Source organism: Gorilla gorilla, chromosome X (genome assembly GCF_029281585.2).
Source record: "Gorilla gorilla gorilla isolate KB3781 chromosome X, NHGRI_mGorGor1-v2.1_pri, whole genome shotgun sequence".
Taxonomy (NCBI): Eukaryota; Metazoa; Chordata; class Mammalia; order Primates; family Hominidae; genus Gorilla; species Gorilla gorilla.
In genome coordinates, this window is record NC_073247.2 from 31,970,508 (window position 1) to 31,995,836 (window position 25,329).

The 25,329-nt window shown below is 35.5% G+C and overlaps 1 protein-coding gene across 8 annotated transcripts in view; it reads left to right on the plus strand.

Moving 5' to 3' along the window:
* CNKSR2 (connector enhancer of kinase suppressor of Ras 2) overlaps positions 1–25,329 on the plus strand; it is a 280,333-nt gene that overhangs the window by 100,770 nt on the left and 154,234 nt on the right. For all 8 annotated transcript variants that reach the window (XM_004063901.4, XM_019019643.4, XM_004063902.4 and 5 more), the window contains exons 6-7: positions 15,297–15,416; positions 22,612–22,671. In XM_004063901.4, coding sequence (XP_004063949.1) covers positions 15,297–15,416; positions 22,612–22,671 — 180 coding nt within the window. The remainder of the gene's footprint in view (positions 1–15,296; positions 15,417–22,611; positions 22,672–25,329) is intronic.

Genomic DNA, 25,329 nt, shown 5'->3' on the forward strand with positions numbered 1-25,329 from the left:
TGAAGTGATGGGTACCACCATTTACCCTGATGTAATTATTCACATTGTATGCCTGTATCCAAATATCTAATGTACTCCGTAAATACCTAATGTATACCTACTATGTACTCAAATTTTTTCTAAAAAATAAGTATTTTTAACAAATGAGTAAGAGTTTCAAATGGGTAAGGAGTGAAAACAGTGCCAGTAGCCAACCATTGACTAACCTAAAGAACATGGCTGAAATCTTTCTAATGCCAGGCAGATTTAGAATCCTATGTAATATATTAATAGTTCTTAGGAACCTTTTCACTTTAGTACACTGGACTGTGAAGTAAATAGGTTTTTAGAACATCCCCAGTGATGGCTGCCGTTCAGAAGGAACAAGGAGACCCCAGATGACTGAATAGAGATTATAGTAGCTTGAGATAGGCGCTAGAACATCAACTGTCTTAGCCTAAACCCTACCCCTAAATCTTTATTTTGTCCAGAGGATAGGGAAGGCAATTTTCAAGAGGAAGGAGAACTTATCACTTATGAAAACTTGTTATAGCCTAGGAATTCCACAAGGCAATACAGGTTGATTGTCCCTTATCTGAAATGCTTGAGATTAGAAGTGTCTCGGATTTCGGAATTTTTTGGATTTGGGAATATTTGCATGATATACTTAACAGTTGTCACTAATCTGAAAATACTAAACCAAAATGCTCCAATGAGTGTTTCCTTTGAGCATCATGTCAGTGCTCAAAAAGTTTCTGATTTTCGGATTAGAGATACTCAAGCTGTACGAGCGTCAGAGTGCCCTTCAACACGTGGGCAAACTGAGAGAGCTGAGGTTGTGAGGTGGTGTATCTTTCCCTGAAATAGATCTGTATTTAAGGATGGGTAAAGAAAAAGAATGGGTAAGAGTAGAGGAAGTATCCTGTAATATATTAGAAGAAAATCCTTCCACATGAAGTAGGTTTATTATGAACACTTGTTTAATGTTTTCAGTTGAGCCAAAAGATATTACCTGTATTAAAAAAGAATACCATACTATAAAGAAGGTAAGGTCACTATAAACTGAGAGCAAAGTGAACTAAGAAAATAGTACATTAAACTAACAACATGGAAGCAGAAAATAAACCATGGAGTAAGCATGTATCTTCCCAATTTGTTTCAATTAATTTGCATTTCTTTCATAATGAAAAAGTATAAAAGTATGTATTTACTATAGTGTAGTTAGAATTCTGATTGCTTTTAATGGATGATTTTATAGTACATATATTGAACTAGTCAGAAGGGACTTGGACAATCCTTAGGCTAGATTTTCTGTTCACTTTTCTCACCTCTAAAATTGGAGAGAGTCTTTCTGCTTAAAATCAGAAAGAACTAGGCTGTGAAGACCAAAATCCCTGGTGGGAAGGGAGATTGGTTGCAGTGTTGGGCAGGGATGTCTGTTAATATGAAGTGTGAGAATGAATAAAAGGAGACTGAACATCTTGGGTTTCCTTTGAATTTGCCATTAAGTATAATGGAACAGACAATAGAATACAACCATAAAGGACAAAAGGCAATACAGATAATCAATATAGTATATATCTCAGTGATTATCGACTAAAGATAAATAATATTATGTTTCACTTCTATTGATCTGATCTTTTCCTTCCAGTTAGGTTTTGTTCTGGATTACACATTCTCTGGCAGGTTAGAGCCCATCTGTTTTGCTCTGTGCAGATCCTTGTTTTATATAACAAATGAGTTACAGAGAATCTGGAATTTTCAGTTCTATACTCTACTTACTCCTCACTCCTGCCTTTCAGTACACCCTTTGAGTCTGGAGTGATAAGCTCTCCTGAGAAGTCATTTCAGAGCTTGTGCTTTAGCAGACTTCCTCTGCTTGTCCCTGCCCTGCCATTCTCATTGGTGAGCCTGAAACACTTGTCAGCTTTGATTAAACTCATGGAAATCCCAGGCCAGGCGTAATCATTAAGGTCACATTGTTTAAATCAGATTGTTCTGAGCTCACAAACACCTTTTACGTTAGCCAAAGGTATGGCCTTGTATATGGCACTTTGTATTTTAGCATTTTACCCCATTGCTTTTGTAAAGATAATAAATACTGCAAATGCCTATTTTATTATTTTAGTGTTAATATTATCTTCTAGTTATATAGTACTTTACAATTTACAGAACATTCTCAGGAATGCTGTCTTCTCTTTTTTCTCTTTTTTTTTTCTCCAAGCTATTTTTTTCTTTTGTTATTTAGGTTTGATCATGAATTAGGCTTATTTTGGCATGTTAAGTATTTGTTTTATTGCATAAACATTCTTTGTAATTTTTTCCTTTCTTTAAATGTATGAATTCCTTGCCCTTAAACTCCATCTGGAGTGAGATTGTGTCTTCTCTGGTATCCAGACTAGAAATAGCTTAAACTGCATAGAGCCAACAGTTAGATGTAAGAGAGGATCCTGGAGGAGAAAGTAAAGGGCTCATTTTAGTCTTTGCCCTGACATCTACATCATATCATTTATGAAAGTATAGCTTTCCTCTTCTGATGGATCAAAACCTTGAGGATGTGTTTAAGTACTGGGGTAGCAGCATGCCCCAAAGTGAAATAAAAGTGATCATATTAATGTTAATAGCTTATCTTTAGCGATTTCTTGAAAACAATGGTACTCTAGTGACTTAAAAATCCCTGAAGATAATTTTAACTGGTCTTCAGGAGGTTTCTGATGCTGTGATGAAGCAGCTTTTGCCAGTTGTAGCCCAGACTCTTCTAAAAGCTATGATCTTGATCCAAATGCAAACTGAATTTTTTTTCAGTATGGTTGAGATTTTGTTGGTAACTGTAGCATTTGAACATACAAGTTATGGTCAGTCTCACTAAAACATCAACTCTAATACTGAGTTTTATAGATGAAAAACATAAGATGCTTCTTTATGTTTTCGAAGTTAAGGTCACCCTTCTATCTCAGCCCTCTTTATTATCTTTGTGGTCAGCCTGAAGAAATGTGCCAACAATATTGCTGAAATAGGCGTTGGATTCTTTGGTGTTATATTACATTATTTTCAGATTTTGACACTTTGGTGGTTAATTGCATTGTAAATTATTTTAACTATAAATTCTCCACAACTGATGCCTCATGCAGGAAAGGAAAAATGAGAAATCCAGATATAACATGATAGAGGTGGAAAATGTTTGTCTTTCCTGGGACAAAAAGAAAATGTGTGTGGCCTATGTGAAGAATTAAAATAATCTGGTTTTAGTGTTTCTGATTATGATTTAGATAGACATTTTATAAGGCAGTATATTTATTTATATAGGTGTTCTTGCTGACATTACATTTGCTGAAAACATTATGCATTGCAAGATGCTTCCATATTCATACTGACTCTGAAAGTACCATTCTTGTCCTCACAGTAGTATTCATTTTTGTTGGGGAGTCAAGTGAGGTAGAATAATACAGTAGAAAGAGCAGCAATCTGAGAGTTAAAAGGATAGGTGTCCTGACCCCATTCTGGCATTTACTAGCTGTAAAGAAGCTAAGTTAGCCTTTCTGACTAAGTTGAGGGCTTGGAGTATCTGTGACTTTTAAGGTCTAAATGCCATAATTCTTAGATGACAAATTCACAAGATCATTAGAAAGCAGTATGGCCACATAAAGTGATAAATTGAAGGACTGTCTTTATTTGAGACCACTGTATATATGACCAAGGACACTATATATTTTTAAAAATAAAGTTAGCAGGCACATATTCAGTTTTGATACATGGACATATTGCATAGTGGTGAAGTCTGGGCTTTTAGTGTAGCCATCACCTGAATGGCGTACATTGTAACCATTAAGTCATTTCTTACCCCTTACCCCCTCCTACCGTTCCACTCTTCTAAGTCCCCAGTGTTTATCATTTCACATTCTGTGTCCACGTGTATACACTTTTTTTAAGCTCTCACTTATACGTGAGAACATGTGGTATTTGACTTTCTGTTTCTGAGTTATTTCACTTAAGATAATGGCCTCCAGTTCCATCCATGTTGCTGCAGAAGACATGATTTTATACTTCTTATGGCTCAGTAGTATTCCATGATGTGTGTATACAGACACACACACACACAGAGACATATATGTACACATATATATATCACATTTTAATCCAGTCTGTTGATGGACACTTAACTTATTTAGTTCCTTATCTTTGCTATTGTGAATTTTGATATAATATTTGTTTTCCTTTGGGTAGATACCCAGTAGTGAGATAGCTGGATCAATGCTATATATTTTTTTAAAGTGCAATTATAGTCACTGTCAGTGTAAAGATTTCTTCCACAAGGTAATTGAATCAGTCTGGAAACAGAAGCCACACAGTAACTTAAAGGAAGTTTGATATAAATAATTATAAATTATGATAAGAAATACCTGCAAACAGGTAAAGAGCGCGCTAAACCATGTCCTACAACTGAGGAATAGTACCCAAGGAAGGGTATCTTTTAAGTGGAACACCCTTCCCAAGGCTGAGAAGGTGTGGCTGCAGCTTCATTGGGTTGCATAGATCAGAGCTTATCCACAGTTGCCAGGCAAGTGGAAGACAACCTTCGAGGATGTAGGCAAATGATGCTGCTGGGAAGGTTCACAGCAAGAGTTAGGATGATGCTGTGAGTAAGAGGTCTGGAGAGCATGTTGAGATAGCCTCAGGATGGTGATCACTGAGCCCAGGCTGAGGCTGCAATGTCACTGTGGGACTGCATGATCTGGACATGCGGCTGGGGCACAGCACTACCGATATCCCCACACACATGCACTGCTAGTGGACCCTGCAACAGGAACAAGAAAAAAATAGAAGAATGCCCATGGGAACCTAGAAGCCTTCTTCTCCTTGCAGTGTCCCTCCACTGCCCTCTATTGACAAAAACTTAACATTGTGCTTACTGTACAAGATAAATGCTTAGAGTCCAATCCATTGTTACAGAGCAAGCACTGAAGGATGAATTGAGCTGAGAGCCACAAAACTCATAACTGACACAGTGTGGTTAGCTCTTACCTCCATAAAACTACATATAGCTACTTCACATTTCTTGACTATAAGTGAAGACATCGCTCCCAGGTCTCTGCCGTTTGGTCCCTATTTATCCATAAAGTGTATATATATAGTGCCTTAAATTTCCAGAAGCTTATCTAATTATAATGAACTGCTTCACTCTTGCTATTTGAATATAAAATCCAAGCTAAAATCAAAACATTTTTCTAATAACCTACATCTTAGTTGAGCTATCAATATGTCCAGTCTGTTCTTTTTCTTGAGCCTGAAAGTCGTGTGTCCTCTAATGAGTGATCTCTCATCTTCTTCGGAACCTGCCACAAGCCTGCTTGTCTCTGTTTCCTGCCTATGAAACAGCAGATAAATAGAATTGAGATTTTCCCAGATCCAATTCTGGTTTCCAGCTTACTCTATTTCCCTATCAGAAGTGAGAGTAGTGGTGGAGCCTCTTGTCCCAACTCTTAATTCATACCAGATTGTTTCAGGTAAGTAGCTGAAAGTAGGCTCGAAGTGTCGTGGTTGAACTTCTTACTCATCAAAGGTGTACATTTGGGACTGACATTTTCTCACTGTTTTGGCATTGACCTTATCATTCTTAGATGATTAGTAAAGTGCAATTTTTAGGCTGTATTATTATCTCAATGTTGGGCTCACTAGGCATTAAAATATTTGATATTTACTTGCCAAACAATGTTCAAAGCACGGTGGTTAAGCACGCAGGAACTGAAGCAAAACTGCATGATTGTAACTTGGCTCTGCCATTTAAAAGTTGAGTGACCTTGAGCAAGTTTTTAACATCTTTGTGCCTCCATTCCTACATCTGTACAATAGAGATAATAGCAGTATTTCCTTCTTAGGGAGGTTGTGGGGGTTACATTTGTTAATACATGTAAATGACTTAGAAGAATACTTAGAATATAGTAAGCTTTCAATAAATATCAGTTATTGTTTCATTTAGTCCTCCTCACAATACAGTGAGATCGGTATTATTTTTGTCCCAATTGTATACATAAGGAAACTGAGGCACACAAAAGGATTAAACAACTTTCCCCAGATCATGGAGCCAGTAAGTGGTGAAGTTACTATTCAGTCTGAGGCTTTTAATCACTATACTATAGCTGACTCTGTAGATGACCTCGAAATCTAATTCTAAGGTCATAAATTATAGACATTTAATTTCAGTGACTTTCTTTTGTCTTTCTATTGATAATTTTCCTTTGGCATTCATGGTAGACAGGACTCTAAGATGACCCCCAGGACCCCTGTCCCCTGGTATATAACTGCCCTCTTCTTCAGTGTGGTTGAGACCAGGGAATACAATGAATTTCACTCTCATGATTAGGTTTTGATCTATGGGAGATGTGAAGGAATTTCAAGGATGTATTTAAGGTCTCTTGTCAGTTGACTTTAATATAATTAAAAGGGAGATTATCTTGGTGGGCCTGACCTTATCATGTGAGCCCTTTAAAACAAGATTCAAAGGAGGCAGATTCTCTTGCTGGCCTTGAAGAAATCAGCTGCCATGTCGTGAGAGGGCCTGTGTAGGGAGTCACGCAGTGAGGACCTGTGTAGGGAGTCACGCAGTGAGGACCTGAGGACAGCCTCTGGGAGTTGAGAACAATCTCCAGATGACAGCCAACAGGAAAGTGGGGACCTCAGTCATACAGCCACAAGGAAGTGGATTCTGCTGACAACCTGAATGAACTTGAAAGCAGATTCTTCCCTACTTACACCTCCCTGTAGGAATACAGCCAAGTTGACAGCTTGGTTTCTGCCTTGTGAGACCGGGGACTGGTTCCAGTGCCTGGACTCCTGAGCCATGGAAACTGAGAGAATGTGTGTTTCTTTAAGCCTCCAACCTTGTAGTAATTTGTTACACAGCTATAGATACCTAATACAGTATCATTAATTTAAATTTCAACTCAAGAAGAACAAAAACAAAAAATGTATTTTTTAAAGCCAAAAAGAGACTAGTAGCCAGCAGAGAATAAATACGAAAACAATTCTTTTGAGAATTTAAATATAAGGTACTATATTGCCTCCTAACTTATTTGATTCATGTCTTATTTATTATAAATACTTTTTTGATTAGAGGCAACAACATGTCATTGTGAAAAGAGCATTTGACTAAGCATCAGCACTTCTGGGTTTTAGTCTTGACTTTTCCATGAACTTTGTTGTGTGAGTTGTGCATGTCACTTAACCTCTCATGGATCCCCAAGTGTCATTCAGGAAGATTAAACAAAATGATTTCAAATCATCTGTCTCAAAATTCTATGAATATAAGGATTTAAGTAATTAGAAGCTTGTAGTAACAGGACTAACGCTGTCAATAAGCTTTAGGACCTTTAAGTTTTAATGTGGGAAAATGTAAGAAATTAGGAGGAAATTATGCTTTTAAGATCATGAATTTTGACTTACTAATTTTAACACGTAATAGGCTCTTAGGGGTCATTGCACTAATTTTAACACATAATAGGCTCTTAGGGGTCATTGCTTCTTTTCTGTTATCAGGAACACAAGGGCAGCATGCTCAGTGTCAGTGATGGTAAGCACAAAACCAAATACATTAGCAGAAACACTGTCCCAGGCTATGAAATCCTTGAGTGTAGTAGTTGGCGTTTGAATCATGTAACAGACACTTAGTGATTGTTGAAGGCATGAATGGCTTAATGAAGGCTGGTGATTTTTGTTGTGTTTTTCCCCACCATGAGAGTTTGACATGTAAAGGGATTGTAGGAGTTTTCCAGGCCTTATTGGGATGAAGTTCACATGACCTTTATTTACTTGCAACTATTTGCTTTCTGAAGCTATTTGAAAATCTTAGTCTTTGCTGTATATAAATATAATTTTAATATTGAGTTAAAATTGGAATTTTATTCTATTACATTAGTTTTTCAAGTTTAAAAAGTTTTTCTCCTTCAACTCTCTGTACTCGTATGAACAAGAAATTCTTCCTGTGTTTCACGTATGTTTATTACGGCACTACTCACAATAGCAAAGACTTGGAACCAACCCAAATGTCCAACAGTGATAGACTGGATTAAGAAAATGTGGCATATATACACCATGGAATACTATGCAGCCATCAAAAATGATGAGTTCATGTCCTTTGTAGGGACATGGATGAAGCTGGAAACCATCATTCTCAGCAAACTATCACAAGGACAGAAAACCAAACACTGCATGTTCTCACTCATAGATGGGAATTGAACAATCACTCATAGGTGGGAATTGAACAATGAGAACACTTGGACACAGGAAGGGGAACATCACACACCGGGGCCTGTTGTGGGGTTGGGGGAGCGGGGAGGGATAGCATTAGGAGATATACCTAATGTAAATGACAAGTTAATGGGTACAGCACATGAACATGGCACATGTATACATATGTAACAAACCTGCACGTTGTGTACATGTACCCTAGAACTTAAAGTATAATAAAAAATATACATATATATATATATAAAAGAAATTCTTCCTGAGTTGGAGAATGTGTATATAGAATAATAATTTTAAATACTAATTTAAATTCTGTTTCTGGATGTTACTCTTTCAAAGTTACCTATGATTGTTCAACAGTTGTGTCTTGTTAGGGAACCATCATAAGAGTGCAAAATTTCTAGCTCAACAGAAATCTGTCAAGTACTAAGATACTAAACATACTATATTTAGTGAGGCGTATACTTATAGTTCTCACAACTTAATATCAGAATAAATGTATGATATTTTATAAAAAACAAAGCCTCCCTTGTTCCCCCAGTACAATGCACATGTCATCCTACATTGGCACAGAGTTGCAGAACTTATAATACTAAATTATACTAATATTCAAATAAAACAATAAAAACATACTGGCTGGGCACGGTGGCCCATGCCTGTAATCCCAGCACTTTGGGAGGCCGAGGCAGGCAAATCACGAGGTCAGGAGTTCAAGACCAGCCTGGCCAACATGGTGAAACCCCATCTCTACTAAAAATACAAAAAATTAGCTGGGCCTAGTGGTGCGCACCTGTAGTCCCAGCTACTTGGGAGGCTAAGGCAGAAGAATCACTTGCACCCAGGAGGCGGAGGCTGCAGTGAGCTGAGATTGCATCACTGCCCTCCAGCCCTGGCGACAGAGTGAGACTTCGTTTCAAAAAAAAAACAAAACAAAACAAAACAAAAACCCATACTTTATTCTTTAGACATTTTAATTGAAATTTTATTTATATCAATAAATATTTAAACATGTACACAACTGTTTATCAAAATAAACTTTTATTACTATTTTCCATGCTATCGATAATAAGCCTGAGTTGTTTAAACTGTATTTAAATTGTAACTTTCACATCATTGTTGCCATCTTAAGATGTATATCTATCTGTTGCTTCCTTAATTTATCTGATTTTATATTTTATACTCTTATTCCTTGTATATACGTATATACCCAAAAAGTATAAATTTCTTTTTGTAAAGCTTTTTTTAACCTTATCAGCCTTGAGTTCTTTCCTGCATCAAATGAATTTTCTGACTTTTTAAACTAAAGATATTTTTATTCATTTGTTCCAGTATACTTGGAAGAATAATTGAACAGTACCCCACTTATTTAGAAAAGCAAATAAAAATACTTTAAGTAGCTCAATAATGCCTAAGTGTGCTTCCAGACTGACGTAAGAGTTTTTTTCTGTCCCTTAGCTTTTTACCACTGTTTGCACTTAGAACACTTTCTGCATCTCTTTTTTAAAAAAACAATAGCTGGCCAGGCGTGGTGGCTCACGCCTGTAATCTTAGCACTTTGGGAGGCCGAGGCAGGCGAATCATGAGGTCAGGAGTTCGAGACCAGCCAGGCCAACATGGTGAAACCCCGTCTCCACTAAAAATACAAAAAATTAGCGGGGTGTAGTGGCAGGTGCCTGTAATCCCAGCTACTCTGGAGGCTGAGGCAGGAGAATAGCTTGAACCCGGGAGGTGGAGGTGGCAGTGAGCCAAGATCATGCCACTGCACTCCAGCCTGGGCAACAGAGTGAGACTCTATCTCAAAAAATAATAGTAATAACAATAGTAGCTAAAACTTCATGTATTAATCTTAAAAGTATCTGATAAATTCAGATATAATGAAAGAAATCTATTCAGACATAATGGAAGAATGCTATCTTATTATTGGTTAATGTCTTAATGTGGGATTATTATTTTTTGAATCCCCACATTAAAATGTTGCTTTATTTTATGCTAAATATGCTCTGCTCTGATCTTTTTCCCCTTTAAAGCTTATATTTAGGTAAACCAGCGTGTATGTGTGTGTGTATATATATCTGTATGTGTGTGTGCGTGTATGTGCAGATAGATAGTATAGAACAGAATACAAAAGCTTTGCATTTCAGCCTGAGAATATGATGTATTATATTCATATTTAAAATTAATATAAACTACCTGAGAAAAAAAATCACACAATACCATAAAATTCAGCATATGACACTCTTCAGTTTTAAAAGATTAAGTCATGGCTACCCTTGTCTGTTATTCAGTCATTAATCCTTTGTCACCTTGGGTAGTTTATAACAGAATCCAGAAAGTCAGTTAAACATTTATTTCCATTTCATGTTCTCTGTAGCTTTTTTAAGGCATATCATTTACTAGTCTTTAATTTTAGGTACAAATTTTTCTTCTATTTTTAGAAATAAAGATAAATATAATGTAAAATACTTCGGGGACTGGGTGCAGTGGCTCACGCCTGCAATCCCAGCACTTTGGGAGGCCGAAGTAGGTGGATTACCTAAGGTCAGGAGTTAAAGACCAGCCTGACCAATATGATGAAACCCCATCTCTACTAAAAATACAAAAAGTAGCCGGGCGTGGTGGCATGAGCCTGTAGTCCCAGCTGCTCAGGAGGCTGAGACAGAATTGCTTGAACCCGGGAGGCGGAGGTTGCAGTGAGCCGCCACTGCACTCCAGCCTGGGCGACAGAGCGAGACTCCATCTCAAAAATAAAATTAAAATAAAATAAAATAATTTGATATGAATATTGCAAAAATAGCAAATAATAACAGTGGTTACTAGTCATCTTCTAGCTAGTATAGAGTTGTCCTTTTGCTGGTAAAATTGCTCTAAGTTTTCCCAGACAGCCATGTCTTTCACAGTCTCAGTTCTAATATTCCTTATCTAAACTACATTCTAAATTGCACGAACACTTGCAAGCCTGCCTTATATTTTGTTATACTATGTAGTTTAAACATGCTATATAACATCCATCTAATGTAGACGTTGATTTTAAACAATACAAAATGAAATTGATCAAAAAAAGTCCAGAGCTAAGCATAGAAACAGAATTAGCACAATAATGATTAGGAATTCAAGTCCTTCTGCCATGCTAATGACCTTGGTCTATTTAGCCTCCTTCTCACATCTGTTAAACTCGCTATAATACCTACTTTAGGAAGTTGTTATTAGGATAAACGAGATAATAAATATGAAGTATTGAGCATTGTGCCAGACACATGTGGTAGGTGATCTACAAATTATAGCTAATAATAATGTTGTTGAATTATAATAAAAATGTATTTTTCTTGCTATTTTATGATTTTCTTTTTCTAGGATATGCTTAGGTAGTAATAGATAATATTGTGTTTTAAAATATAAATTATAATAATATAATATCTCACATGATTTCACTTAATGAATAGCATTGACCAAATTCAGGTTTTGTAAGATACGTTAAATAACTTCCCTGGAACTTTCCTATAGTACTGCTAATGTGGTTTCCTGCAGTAAGTTGATGTATGATGCAGTAATGAGTATAGAATTAGCATGTAAAGCAAGATCATTTTATACCCCTTCTAATTGCCTTATTTAGTTAAGTGCCAAATGCTAAAATATAAAGTTTCTAGTGTATTATCTCTAAAACAGGAAGCAAAGTTCTAATGGGGTTTCTTTTCTAATTCTATTTTTTAAGATCTTTAATCTGTTAACTCCTGATAGCTTTGCTGGTAAAGTCAATGTGTTTACTCACCTTTTGTATTCCTAGCAGCACCTAGCACATAGCAAGCATTTGGCAAACAAAATTACTCAAGAGGAATCTGAGAAGACGTTTTTGCCACTTAATATGATGAATTTAATTGGTGTTTTCTTTTCCCTAAAATGTCTACAGTCTGGTATTTCTGCCTTTCGTTTTTCCACCCCAGTTCTATAAAACTACCAGTGCCTGAATAGGAGAGCTACTGTTGCTCATTACAAGAGTGTTATATGAGGCCTTGAATGTTGTAAGAAATATACATATGTATATATAGACAGAGCGCCATTTATATACATCCATTACTTTGCTATTTATATATTGGACTCTTTTGAAATATGCTTCAATTTGTAGAAACCACAAGGGTTCTTTTTAACATACTGACTTCGTACCCTTCAGATTAGCATGCTATCCAAGTATCCTGTATAGAAACCCTTCAGCATTCACAATGTTATCTCCCCCACTTGAGATAAAGAGAAAATAACAATGAAAATATAACCACATAGGTAAGGGAAGGAATAGCTAAAAGATTTAATTCTGCCATTATTTTTCTTCCTGTCAAACATATAATTTGAACCGCAGCCAGTTTTTATATGTTAAGTACTTCCATTCTGTCCTTTCTCCATGGCTGCTGATGTATATTTTTAAGACAAATTTTTAAAAATACAGAGAATGGGATTCCAGGATGGGCCACATAATTTGTGAGACCTAGTACAAAATGAAAATGCCAAGCCCCTTGTTCAAAAACAATTAAGAATTCCAGGATAGCAACAGCAGAGCATAAAACCAAGCGTCGGCCCATGTGCAACTGCACAAGTCACCCTCCCACAAAGCTGGCCCTGAAGGGTTTCCTATTTCAGGGGAATGATCTTCCTGTTGGCACTTTGCCTAGCAGCTTTTCAGAGTAAATACCTTCATTGTATCTAAGAGCATTGAGACCTGAGCATCAGAGAGAGTAAAGAGATGTGAACTCTCCATCATGGCCATGCAGCTAGACTAACCAGTGTAGTTACTGATCATTGTAAGATGGTCAGCAAGGTAATTCAATTAAGAATAATGAGATAATTCATACCATGAATAGGATTTCAGCATTTTAAGGGTTGAGAAAGCAACAGAGGAGGAAAAAGCATTTATTGGGTGTCTTTTTTGGATAGGAGCCATATTGAACTCTTTTTAATGCATTATCATGTCTTAGCATGTCAGCCATATAAAGTAATCTTTATTAGCTCATTTCATTTTCTATCTGAGGAAAGTGAATCTCAAGGATATAAAATAACTTCTTTATAGTCACACAGCAATCATTGGCAGTGTGGTGATTGCCCACAACTGTCTTCAGATCAAGTCCATGTTCTTTCTATGGGTATTGGTACCATGAGGCTGTCTCTCTTTAGGGGCTGATAGACACAATAAAAGTACAGACTTGAGAAGCAGATGCAAACAGCACTAGCACAATTAGCGAAATTTAGCATGACAGTTTCTTTAGTGTAAAGAATCTGAACCCAGCACAAAGTGAGGCCGTGGACCAAGGACAGAACATAGTAAATAAAAAGAGAGTTCTTATTATCTTGACCAGACAGGAGAAACTGTTGTGAGGGGAAAATAAATCTCGGGATCCCCAAATCACTAAGCCAAGGGAAAAGTCAAGCTGGGAACAATGTCAGTCAAACCTGCCTCCCATTTTATTTCTAAATATGGTAGCTACAAAGATAAGAAGCTACATACCTCCCTCACAATTTGCCCACAAGGAAATACCTTGTGGACAAAGGACAGACAGAACTCAAAGTCATTCCTCTGAGGCTCACCTGAGACAAATGCATATCTGATTGCTTCCTCTGCCCTCTTTGTTTATATAAAAATGCAGATTCACTGAGCCAGACTAAATTTTGTATTCAGTGGAAGGCTGATCAAAGACTCACAAGAATGCAACCTTTTGTCTCTTATCTACTTCTAACCTGGAAGCCCCCACTTCGAGTTGTCCTGCCTTACAGGACTGAAGCAGTGTACATCTTACACATATTGATTGATGTCTCATGTCTCTCTAAAATGTATAAAAGCAAGCTGTACTCCAATCACCATGGGTACATGTCATCAGGACCTACTGAGGCTGTGTCACGGGCTTGTCCTTAACCTTGGCAAAATAAACTTCCTAAATTGACTAAGATTTGTCTCAGATATTTTGGGTTAACACTGTCTACCTCACAGTAGACTAATAACAGTGGCTACAGAACAAATGTAACATGTTGGAGATGGATAGATGATAATACCTTGATTGCAAAATAATAGTTCCTCCTATAGTTAAAGCAAAAAAAAAGTTTCAAATGATGAAAACCGGGCTTCAGTAAATACAATGAGAGTCTGTGAAGCATCTGAGGGCCAGCATATTTTAAGGCAGTATATTTCAAGCTTCTTCACTCCTATTCTACTTTCTTCATGATTTTGCCACGTGTAAGCCTTAAAATACCATGATAGCTGTAACACATATTTTACATTTATTGTTTCATACAGTTAGCACGAATGGATTTATCCTGACAAAAGCATTAGCTTTCTGTCCTTAGTAAAGCCACTCTACTAATTGTTTAAGCTCATTTGCTCTTCAGTTCATTCAACTAATATTTATTGAATGCTTTGTATTTTCTAGGATTTGTCTACCTGATGTAGGTGGTAGGTGGGGGTGGAGGGAAAAAGATAAGAAGACAGAGATGAGTAGGGCATGGTACCTGCCTCAGAGGGATTCAGAATAAAATAGTTTCACAGTTTCAGATTGTTCATAGAATTCTGAGAAAGCAGGATTGAGACTTTGCCTGGAGGAGGTGGGAAACTTTATACAAAGTTGAGCAGGAAAGTCTAGATGAATAAGTAGGAAGAGTTTGTTAAGCATATTTGGAAGATTCATCTTTCCTGGATCTTGGCCAGATTTTTTTTAACTTTTCTGACCATGAATTAAAAGACTTCGAGATTTTTTATAGTGTTCAGTTCAATCTTGTGGTTGTAATCAAGAGGTTCTCAGATTAAGTTTGTTTAACCATCATTTTTTGTAGGTATGGTAAATCAAATAATAGAAACAGTATAACCATAACTAATGAATATTTTGGCATATAGTTCTTACACTCATGATTTAGAATATAGGTGTGTTGTGTGTAAATGTGTTTCCATTTCACCTGAATTTCTTTGTACAGATTTTACAGAATAAAATGCCAGTTACTTTCTTCTACTGTTTATTTTTCCTTACAAAAACGTTATTACAAAAGGTGATTTATATGTTACTTACAACACGTATTTACCACAACTGTTTTTCTTTTTGTGCTTCCAGTGTAAAACTCTTTCTGGAGTCTGTGACCACATCATATCCCTGTCGTCAGATCCTCTGGTTTCGCAGTCTGCTCACCTGGAAGTGATTCAACTGGCAAACATTAAACCAAGCGAAGGGCTGGTAAGAGATACCATGTTTATCAAAACCACCATCCATCAGTAGAGAGCTAATGATGTGGACAAAGCAGCCTCTGAATGTGGGAATCTATGAATTTCAACAGACACTGAACATTTTGGTATTTTTTTTCCTGGAGGAGTTATGGTAGTGGAAGTTTGTGATGCATGATAAGAAGTTTTATGAAGATAAATGAAAATGAAGGAAAATTGAAAATGGTGACTTCTGAATTAATTTAATTTGGTACTCATTTAGCTTCAATTACATTCTTTCATCTCCCTCCCCACCAAAGTTCCTTAGGTTTAAAGGAAGTTTAAGAGTTTTATAATGAACACCACAGTGTTACGTGCTCATGAAAGTTGGTGTTTTGTTTGTTTGTTTTGTTTGTTTTACTTTGGTTTGTTCTGGTTTTAATAGTTATTCCTTCCCCTAGGGTGGGTTAGCTAAACAAAACTGATATTCTTTATAACTCACATTCATTCTTAGAAGGGTAAGTAAGCACTTGGATATTGCCAACACTAGATGTCTATGAGTTGTATTTTTTTATTATGTAATAATAAATATAATCATGTTTGATATTTTGTTCACCTGATTAAAAAGTGTATTGGTTCTAGATTTAACCCAAGAGAGAGATTTTTTAAAATATAAGTCTGTAGGAAGAAAGCATATAAAAATTGATACTGAGACAGAAAACAAGAAACTGGCTAGAGAATATCTTAACTACTACACAACTATTACATGTTAGTTTGGTGCTATAGTGTTTCCACTTTCTCCCTGTATATGAATTTACCAATTAATGATATTTTGGAAAATAGAAATCTTGACAACTAGCATTAATAATTGAATTCAGATAATATATTCTTTAAGATCTCTAAGCAAGTTTAACTTTTTCTGTGGCTTTTCTTTTTCATACATCTATATAACTGTTCAGAAGGCAAAGCCTTTATTGACTACCACTGATTTTTCAGTTTGAGGCCATCTATCCTAGAGAGTAAGTTTTCTCCGGATATGTGGCAAATTAATTCTGTTTATCTGTAGTTCCTAGTGCTGTTGTGGCTTTTATGGGTGTTTTCCTGGGAAGGAATATGATGAAAATCAGCATATCAGACATAGCATGCCATCATTGTGATCTGTAAGTGCTATATCTAATGTTGATCACATTTAGAACTTCTTTTAAGTAATTATAATCTAAAATTTTTTTATTCCTTTTAGTTACATCTACAAAGTCCAGTTTTATTTTTAAAACACTTCAATCTATAGCAATAAGTATTGGCCTTTCTATATATCCCCTTTTAGTAGTTATAAGGGAAAGGAAGTCCCCTAAGCATGATTTTTAGAGTGAAAAATTATGAACTAATACAACATTGTATTAAACTAGAAGTCAGAACACCCAGATACAAATAACTTACATAAAATATAACTATGAGAGTGATCTTGAAGAGATGGGAGAGTAAATTTAACCACCTTGGCCTTGATCTAGTCATGTAGGTGAGGGAGAGGAGAAGATCATCTTTAAAGCTCCTTCTGGCTCTTAGTCTGTGGTTCTAAAAAGAAAAAAGCCTCACTTTTTTTCTCTAATTTCCACTGAAATCATTGGGAGAAATAACCTTGTAAAATAAGTCAAAACAATGCTAATTAATGGGCTTTATGAAATCTTGATTTTTTAAGGAAGGTATAGCCCTGGACAGGTCCTTTATTGTTTTCATTTGAAAGAGGTAGATCTGGGAACTTAAAATGCTAAGAACCAGATTCAGTTAAACAGTTTAGGAGAGAGCTAGAAGAGAAAAGAAATGAATGCCCATCATTTGCCAGGTATTTTTCTCACACCTCTATAGAGTAGATATTAATTTTCTCATTTTGCAAATGAGAAAATAAAATTGCACATATTCACCAGTTTGCTCTGTATCACATATAGACAATAAATAACAGAGGCAGGGTTTAAGTCCAGGTAAATCTAGATGAAGTACATCTGAACAAAGCTTTTTTTACTATTCCACATTCAGATTTTGAATTGCTAAACAGAGGTATGAGAGGCTTAGGAGGATGACTTTAAAACTGAAATTACTTAGAGAAATTTGTTTTTAAAGGACAATGGGCAGCACTTCACTGGGAATTGAAAGGAAGGAAAAGAAAAACTCAAAATGTTGAATATTAATAGAAAGAGTTAAGTATAAAACTATTTTTTGTGATTCCTATCAAAGGGGAAGTACTAAACAGAGAATTTACATGGCTTATTCAAGGTATCGTTTTAAAACTCAGTCACGTTTAAGTAAGTTTAGTCAGTCACATTTGAAATAAACCAATTTTAGGATTTTGATTTAGGATTTTGGTAATTAGCCATAGTAAATGTCTAAATGATAAATGAAGGAAAGAAATAGAAAGCAGTGGGAGAATACCAAGATTTAATGAAATTTAATTAGCTTAGAAATATCCACAGAAGGTGTTCTTCCAATTTTAGAACAGAACATGTCTCATAGGCAAAAGGTAACTGATTTGTTCTCCTGCTGATAAACTGGATACATCGTTTATCAGCTTTCTAATTAGTCAAATCTCCTAGAATTTCTTAGGTTTAACAGTCCTAAAGCATTGTAAGGACTGGTGAGAAACAACCTTAGTTATGATTGAGCCATATGAAACTTTCTTCTAAAGTGCTTTTAAACAACAATAATTAGCAGAAAATTAAAGGAAGGAAAATGAGAGCTATTGAAACAACAAAACTGGATCAGAGCCAAGGCATGAGCCAAATAGAGAGGAAGGGACTGGGGTCATCCCTGGGGAAACCTCTTGGCCTCAGGGAGTTCTTTTTCTATTTGGGTACTTGGACCGTCTCCAAATATGCCTTATTCCACCAACTTGACTGAGAGGTTGCTTTGGCTCCTGTTGGTTAACCAACATTTGGAGACAGAGCAAAGCAAATGTCATTTTGGCAACCTGAGCAGGAGAGAGAGAGCTGTGCAAGTCAGCTCTAGAATTAATTAATGAATTTTTAAGAAGAGAGAAAAGGAGGAATGAAGGTTTTGATGAAATGGAAAGCCATATTTGTTACGGTTCCAGAAAAAGAGTCATTTGAATTACATGTCCTCCTGCTGTTTGGCCCTTTCTCAGAGGTGAACAACGAATCAGATGTATTTCTCTGGACCCTTTCTTATTCAGAAGATGATTAGTTTGAAACTCATCCAAGCAACTTATTTCTTCTCTTTCTTTTGGTGCCTGACTTTTGGCCATTTTTCTCACTGCTACTATGAGAGGGAGATTAAAAAAGACAAAGAAGTCAGTTTTGATTATTAAAAGCAGTTACAACATGGTTTATTGAGTTTAGAAATGAAAATATTACATAAAACAAAATATCCTTATTCTTGTGGCATTTAAAAATTTGTTTTATTTCTACCCTATTGCTTTATGTCTATATGTAGATACATCTCTAAGCATTTAAAATTTTTATTCATCTAAAAAAATAGCTTTAATATAAATTGTACAATGTTGTCATGATGAGATCCTCTTCCTATAACTACTAGATACTGTCTTTAGCTTGCAATTGTCAGTTAAGTTCCTGGTATTTGTAATAATTATACACAGATAAATTTAGAGTCATAGCTATGCTGTTTCCATGATTTTTTATTATCCCAATAACTACAGTGTCTTTTCTAAACATTTTTCTTTAAATATTAGGCTTTCTTTATGACCTCATCATTTATAGAATCATTTAGAACTCTTGTCAAACACCTTTAATTCGTAGTCAATAGTGAAAGATAAATGGAGAAAAATAGAATCAACTTCTGCTTACAGTTGTCAAGATGTTGACAGCTGTTGTGAAACCTCGGTTCTTCTTAGTTTAAAAGAACTTAAACAAGAGATACACAGCAAAGGAGATGTAGCATAGCGCAATTTATTGCAAAGGAAAAAGAATATTGTGAAAGTTAGGTGCAGAATAGCCAGTACACCCTGAGAGAGGATTCAGGGCAGGCTGCTCCTGAAGATGAGACCGCCAAGACTGGCACTAGGGAGACTCCCTTTATGGGAGTCTTACGTGATTATTTATATGGGGGTGGGAAGAGCTGTTAATAGTAAGCATGTTCTGGGTGGTCCTCTGGGTGTGCACGTGCACAGTAGCTGTACATGCCTGTTCATATGTTGCATGTCTCTTTAGCATCTTAAATCTCCACCCAGGGCTGTGCTTTTTACTATTATAATGAGCAAAGGCTTAGTTTAAGGACAGGTAAAATCAAAATGCACGTGCTCCCTCCGGGGGAAATTTCCTAGCTGTGCTTGAATGAGCTTGACTACGATGTGAATGTTGGGGCTTATTGTGTTAACCATACATTCGCCACAGTTGCCAAATTCCAAGGACATGTTAATTCCTTGACTACCTATCCTGCCTCAAAGAGAGATGGGTAATTGAAATGAATTTGTAAACTATCAATCCCAGTTATTCTTTTAGCTACATTTCATATACTGCATATTTGCTAAAGTGGTCTTAGTCTTTTAGAACAGATATTAAAAAGTGAATGTTTGACTTTAATATCTACAGTCATCAAATATTCTAATAAGAAAAGTTAAGGTGTACAACTCTCCTAACTGTAAATAAAGCCATAAATCAGGAGCCCAGTGGTTGAGAGTGTGGACTCTCTGGAGTCAGACTGCCTGGGCTTGAAAGCTGGCTTCACCACCTTGGGCAGACTCCCCAGCCTCTCTGTGCCTCAGTTTCCTTATCTCTAAAACAGAGATAATGATAGTTTCCACTACATAGACTATTGTGAAATAAGTGCAAGACACTTAAAACAGTCCCTGGCACATTGTAACAAGTAGATATTAATGGTGGTGATAGATAATGATGGATGATAATTATTTTGTGTGTCCGAACAGTGTATTTTGTTTTGTTCACTTTTTCCACTTCATCCTCTCACAACCCTTATATGTCAAAAACTAAAAATTGGCCAGGCACGGTGGCTTACGTCTATAATCCCAGCAGCGTGAGAGGCCAAGGCAGGCAGATCACCTGAGGTCAGGAGTTCTAGACCAGCCTGGCCAACATGGTAAAACCCCGTCTTTACTAAAAATACAAAAATTAGCTGGGCGTGGTGGCGAGCGCCTGTAATCCCAGCTACTCGGGAGGCTGAGGCAGGAGAATCACTTGAACCCAGGAGGCAGAGGTTGCAGTGAGCCGAGATTCTGCCACTGCACTCCAGCCTGGGGGACGAAAGTGAAGCTCTGTCTCAAAAAAAAAAAAAAAAAAAAAACCACGAAAAATTTACTCTCTAGCTCTTACAAATGTGCAGTCATGCTTCATTTAATGACGGGATTCCATTCCGAGAAATGCATCCTTAGGCAGTTTCATCATTATGTGAACACCATAGAGTGTACTTACACAAACCTAGATAGTACAGCCTGCTACAAACCTAGGCTAGATGATAGAGCCTATTGCTCCTAGTCTACAAACCTGTATAGCATGTTACTGTACTGAATACTGTAGGCAATTGTGACACAGTGTTAAGTATCTGTGTATCTAAACATATCTAAACATGGAAAAGGTACAATAAAAATATCATTACATAATTATATGGGACCACCATCATATATATAGTTCATTATTAACCAGGACATCATTATGCATCACATGACTATATTTTAAGATCCTTTATTAATCTGATATAATATTGTTAATTCCTGAATGAAAAATATTTACAGAGATCTTGTCCTCTTCTAAGTTCTAAAATAATACCATTATATTTACCGATCAGTAAATAATGGGGTAAATGTTAGCTTCAAATTAAGTATGTTGTATATACCTGTCACCAGTGTAAGGCTGAATATTACCATGTTGTCATAGCCAAAAACTGGCCAATCCATTAATTAAATTCTGATTGTACTTTTGTTAAGGTTATTTGTTTTATATAAAGTGATAAGCATTCATTTTGTTTCATATTAGCAATCCAGGCTCAGCCATTTTAGACATATGGTATTACTGAAATGACTTTTTAGAATTCAAATCTACCCAGTGATTTCTCAGTAGTTCCATACCATGAAATTTACTACTTATTTTTCTAATCTCTTATTTTCAGTGAAAACACATGTATTTTCAGGTATCTAAATATATAATTAACAAAGGTATGGGAAATTAACATTGTAGCAATTGCTTCATATAAGTACTAAATGTATGCTTTTTCTGAAATGGTATTGTTGGTTGTTATTATTAAATCTATATTTCAGATTTGAAGTTAATTAATATTAGTATTTTTATTTGTGAAGTAAGTATTTTGAAATGCAAACCCCTTTTATAGGTAAAATTTGGGTAGTTTTTCCCCAGAAATAAATTTAAAGTAACAATCTTCCTTGGAGGGGACAAAAATTCATTAACTGAATCATGTAGTTTGTTCTGATTTACTTAAATTATTTAATATTAAAAATGTGAATCCTTTATTGTGATTTTTTTTCTTTAAAGTTCCATCACTATCCATAATTTAAAGTTTCCATTTGCTCTTAAAGTTTGTGTGATTTCAGGATTTCTGTATAATTTTTAAACTTTAATGTAGTTTTTTCTAAAAATGGTTCTATTTAAATGGAAAGTGGAATCTTGTCCTTTTTACTGGGGGAAGGGATTGCTACAGATACACACTACCTTTTAATTATCGATGTAGAGATGATTGGATATAATTAGTAAAACTTTATCAATAAGAAAGGTGGAAAATACAGGATACTACAAAATAGAAGGAGAAAATTTATGTAAATTATATTTTGTCACTCTTCTGGTTCCAGTTATAATTGAAGTGTCTCATTAGAAAACTACTTTCCATTGTATAATATATCAAGTATAATAAGTTAATAACATACCAATATTTTAATTTGCCATTGTAACTTTTATTTTGCCACAGAATATGCAGTATGGGTTTTTGGGGAGAGTGAGAGAGTTCCTTTCTTAGGAATATTGAATTACCATACTGCATTTTATAAGTCTCACAGACAATTCACTTATCAAGTAGTTATTTAATTGAGTATAGGCTTCTTCAGACAAACTTTAGAAACCAGAATGTTCAGATAGTAATTTCTCACCAGTTTAAAGATAGCGTCTGTCTTCATGGATTTATTTCTGGGGCGTGTGGCAGTTTTAATTTGATAGAGTAATTTTTTATATAAACGAGGTTACAATGTACTTGAAAATTCGCCAACTGCTTCACTTTCTTTTCTGATGCTGTCTTTTTCTTAGGGTATGTATATTAAATCTACATATGATGGCCTCCATGTAATTACTGGAACCACAGAAAATGTAAGTATTTTAACCTTTCAAATTTTTAAATGTGTTTTTCCCTTTTATTGCTAACAACTTATATATCTCCCATGATTGAGGTTAACATCTAAGGATAAGGACATGAACAGATAGTAGATACAATTTAAAAGAGATACTGAGTTAGTAGCATTCATTCTGTTCAAATTTCACTTTTTTTTTGTTTAGAATAGCTGTTTACTTAAAGTAAATCAGGTGTTTTCAGCCAGAGATTTGTCTTTGTATTTTCTGATTCATGACAAGTTATTGTGACATCTGAAAGAATTCATTTCCGTCTGTCAAATGATTTGGTTATTTAAAGAAACTAAACTCATGCGAGAAATAAATATCAGATAAGTCAGGTTTTCTGAATACTTCCAGTATAATTCAGCTTAATTCAGTGGAAGGGCAGCATGGTATAGCTGAGTGGTTTTCACAGTGACATTCCTGGACACCAGCATTAGCCTCCCTTGGGAACTTGCTATATATGCAAACTGTTAGGCCCTACCCCAGACCTACTAAATCAGAAATTCTGGAGACCAGCCTATTTCTTAATAAGAGATTCTATTTTAACAAGTGAATCTGAGGCATATTTGCGAACCACCATAAGCAGTGGGCCAGAAGTCCACAGGCCTATGTCTTACAACCAGTTCTGCATCTTAATGGCAGTGTAATTTTGGGCAAGACATTTAACCTCTCATTGCTTCAGTTTCTTCGACTATAATTGGAAACAAATTATCTGCACTACATACCTCACTAGGTTGTAATGAAAATTAAATAAGCTAAGAAAAGGCCATGCTATAGAGAACTATCTGTGTTATAGAGAGAGAAGCATGAAGTGATCATGCTGGATATTATTAACATGATCAGTGTGATAGAGTTGAACAGCATAATACATCATCATTCTTGCATTTGGTTATTTCAGATTTCCATTCTATTATTATATAAGCAGGTACTGAGCTTTGAATGTATTTTTTTTTATTTTAGAGATTCTGCCAATTGCATGCTTATGCAGTGCTCTTTTAAAGAAGACTGAGGTGGAATTAGTTCAATCTCAAATTATTATTGATCTGAACATTTTACCAGCATTTTCTTTTTAAAAATCAACATTCTTTTCATCTAATTCCCCTATGTAATCACTTACTGATATTTTTCCCTGCTTCTCTTGGTTTCTTGTGAAAGGTGAAACATATATATTTGCAGTTGGAGTGCAGGAGCAGCTTCACATTTGGTATTAAATATGAGCGTCATAGGGATCAAGAATATCAGTAACATGCATATTATGAAGATTTTAACAATTTTAAATGCAGTTAAGATGCTACAAACTATATGCTTGTCATCGATTGTTCATTCTGATTTATTTATTCATTCATTTATTCATTTGTTCATTTAACAGACCTCTGCTTCATGTCTGCTATGTTTCAGGCATGGTGCTAGGTATTGGAAGAATTTTAAAATAACTAGTTTGGTGCCATCAAGGCGTGGAGAGCATGTGGGGGTTCATCTTTATAAACACTAGTGTAATTTGCATGGATGGACAAAGGGAAGAATAGTAAATACTGCCAAGTGAAATCAGAGAAAGAATCACAGAAATGGTTATTTTGAACTGTATCTTGAAGAATTGGTAGGAATGGATCTCTATATTGTCTCAGGTCTGCAAAAAAATGTGGAGCACTGTCTTGCTCATATTACTCACTAATGTTTCATAAATAGATAAGTGATCAAAAGAGAGATTGAGTCTGGGAGTAGTTCAGATATGAACCATATATTAATAGTTCATCTTTTGATTCTTTTTTTTCTTAAAAATATTTAAGTATTTTTGGTAACCTCAGTCATTTATAATTAGGAGATCTGTCTTGAGTCTTAGTAAAGCTGCTCACTAGAGTGGGTAAGTTATTTTGCTTTGCTGTGCCCTAATTTCTTAGTTTTCTTATATGTGAAATGAGGCATTTGGACAAAATTCTATCTCTAGGATCTCTTTTAAAACTAAAAATCTATAATTTATATGACTTCTTTACTTACCTGTGCAAAATGTTTCAGTTTCTTTGTATTTTATGTACTGTCATTTTCTTCTACATAATGACTAGAGCCATTTGCTCGATATTTTTTCCATACTTTCCTTTAAAAGGATCAGTTGTGAACCAAATACCACAGGAACCAACTATAGTTACAAATATATTAATGATTTACAATCTTTTCAGAATTGTTTCGTGGTACTTGTCTGACTTGGTAATATGTCCCCCTCCTAAAGGTGCTGTGAGATAAAAATATTATATTATTGTTATGACTCTATTCTTAGAGGTTTTTATTGTAGATTGATCTATCCCCTTAATAATGTAATTGTGTTATTACTTCAGTAACTAGAACTCCCTGGTATGTTGTCTTATCTTGAATTATAGCCTATGACAAATAATTTTATTGTGAATTTTAAAAATGTGTTGAATGGAGGTTAACATTGTTTCAAGACTTCTGTGTTTTAAAAATGATTGGAAATGAGTAAAAAACAAACTGGAAATCACTTTTAAAGTATGTCCTACTCCAGGGTCTCAAAAGTAGCATTGTACTTTGCAGATTACATTACCATATTCTTCTTCTTTAGCTTTCAGTAGATAATAACGAAGAGTATCACAGCATTTATGGTTGTGTGTGATAGATAAACAC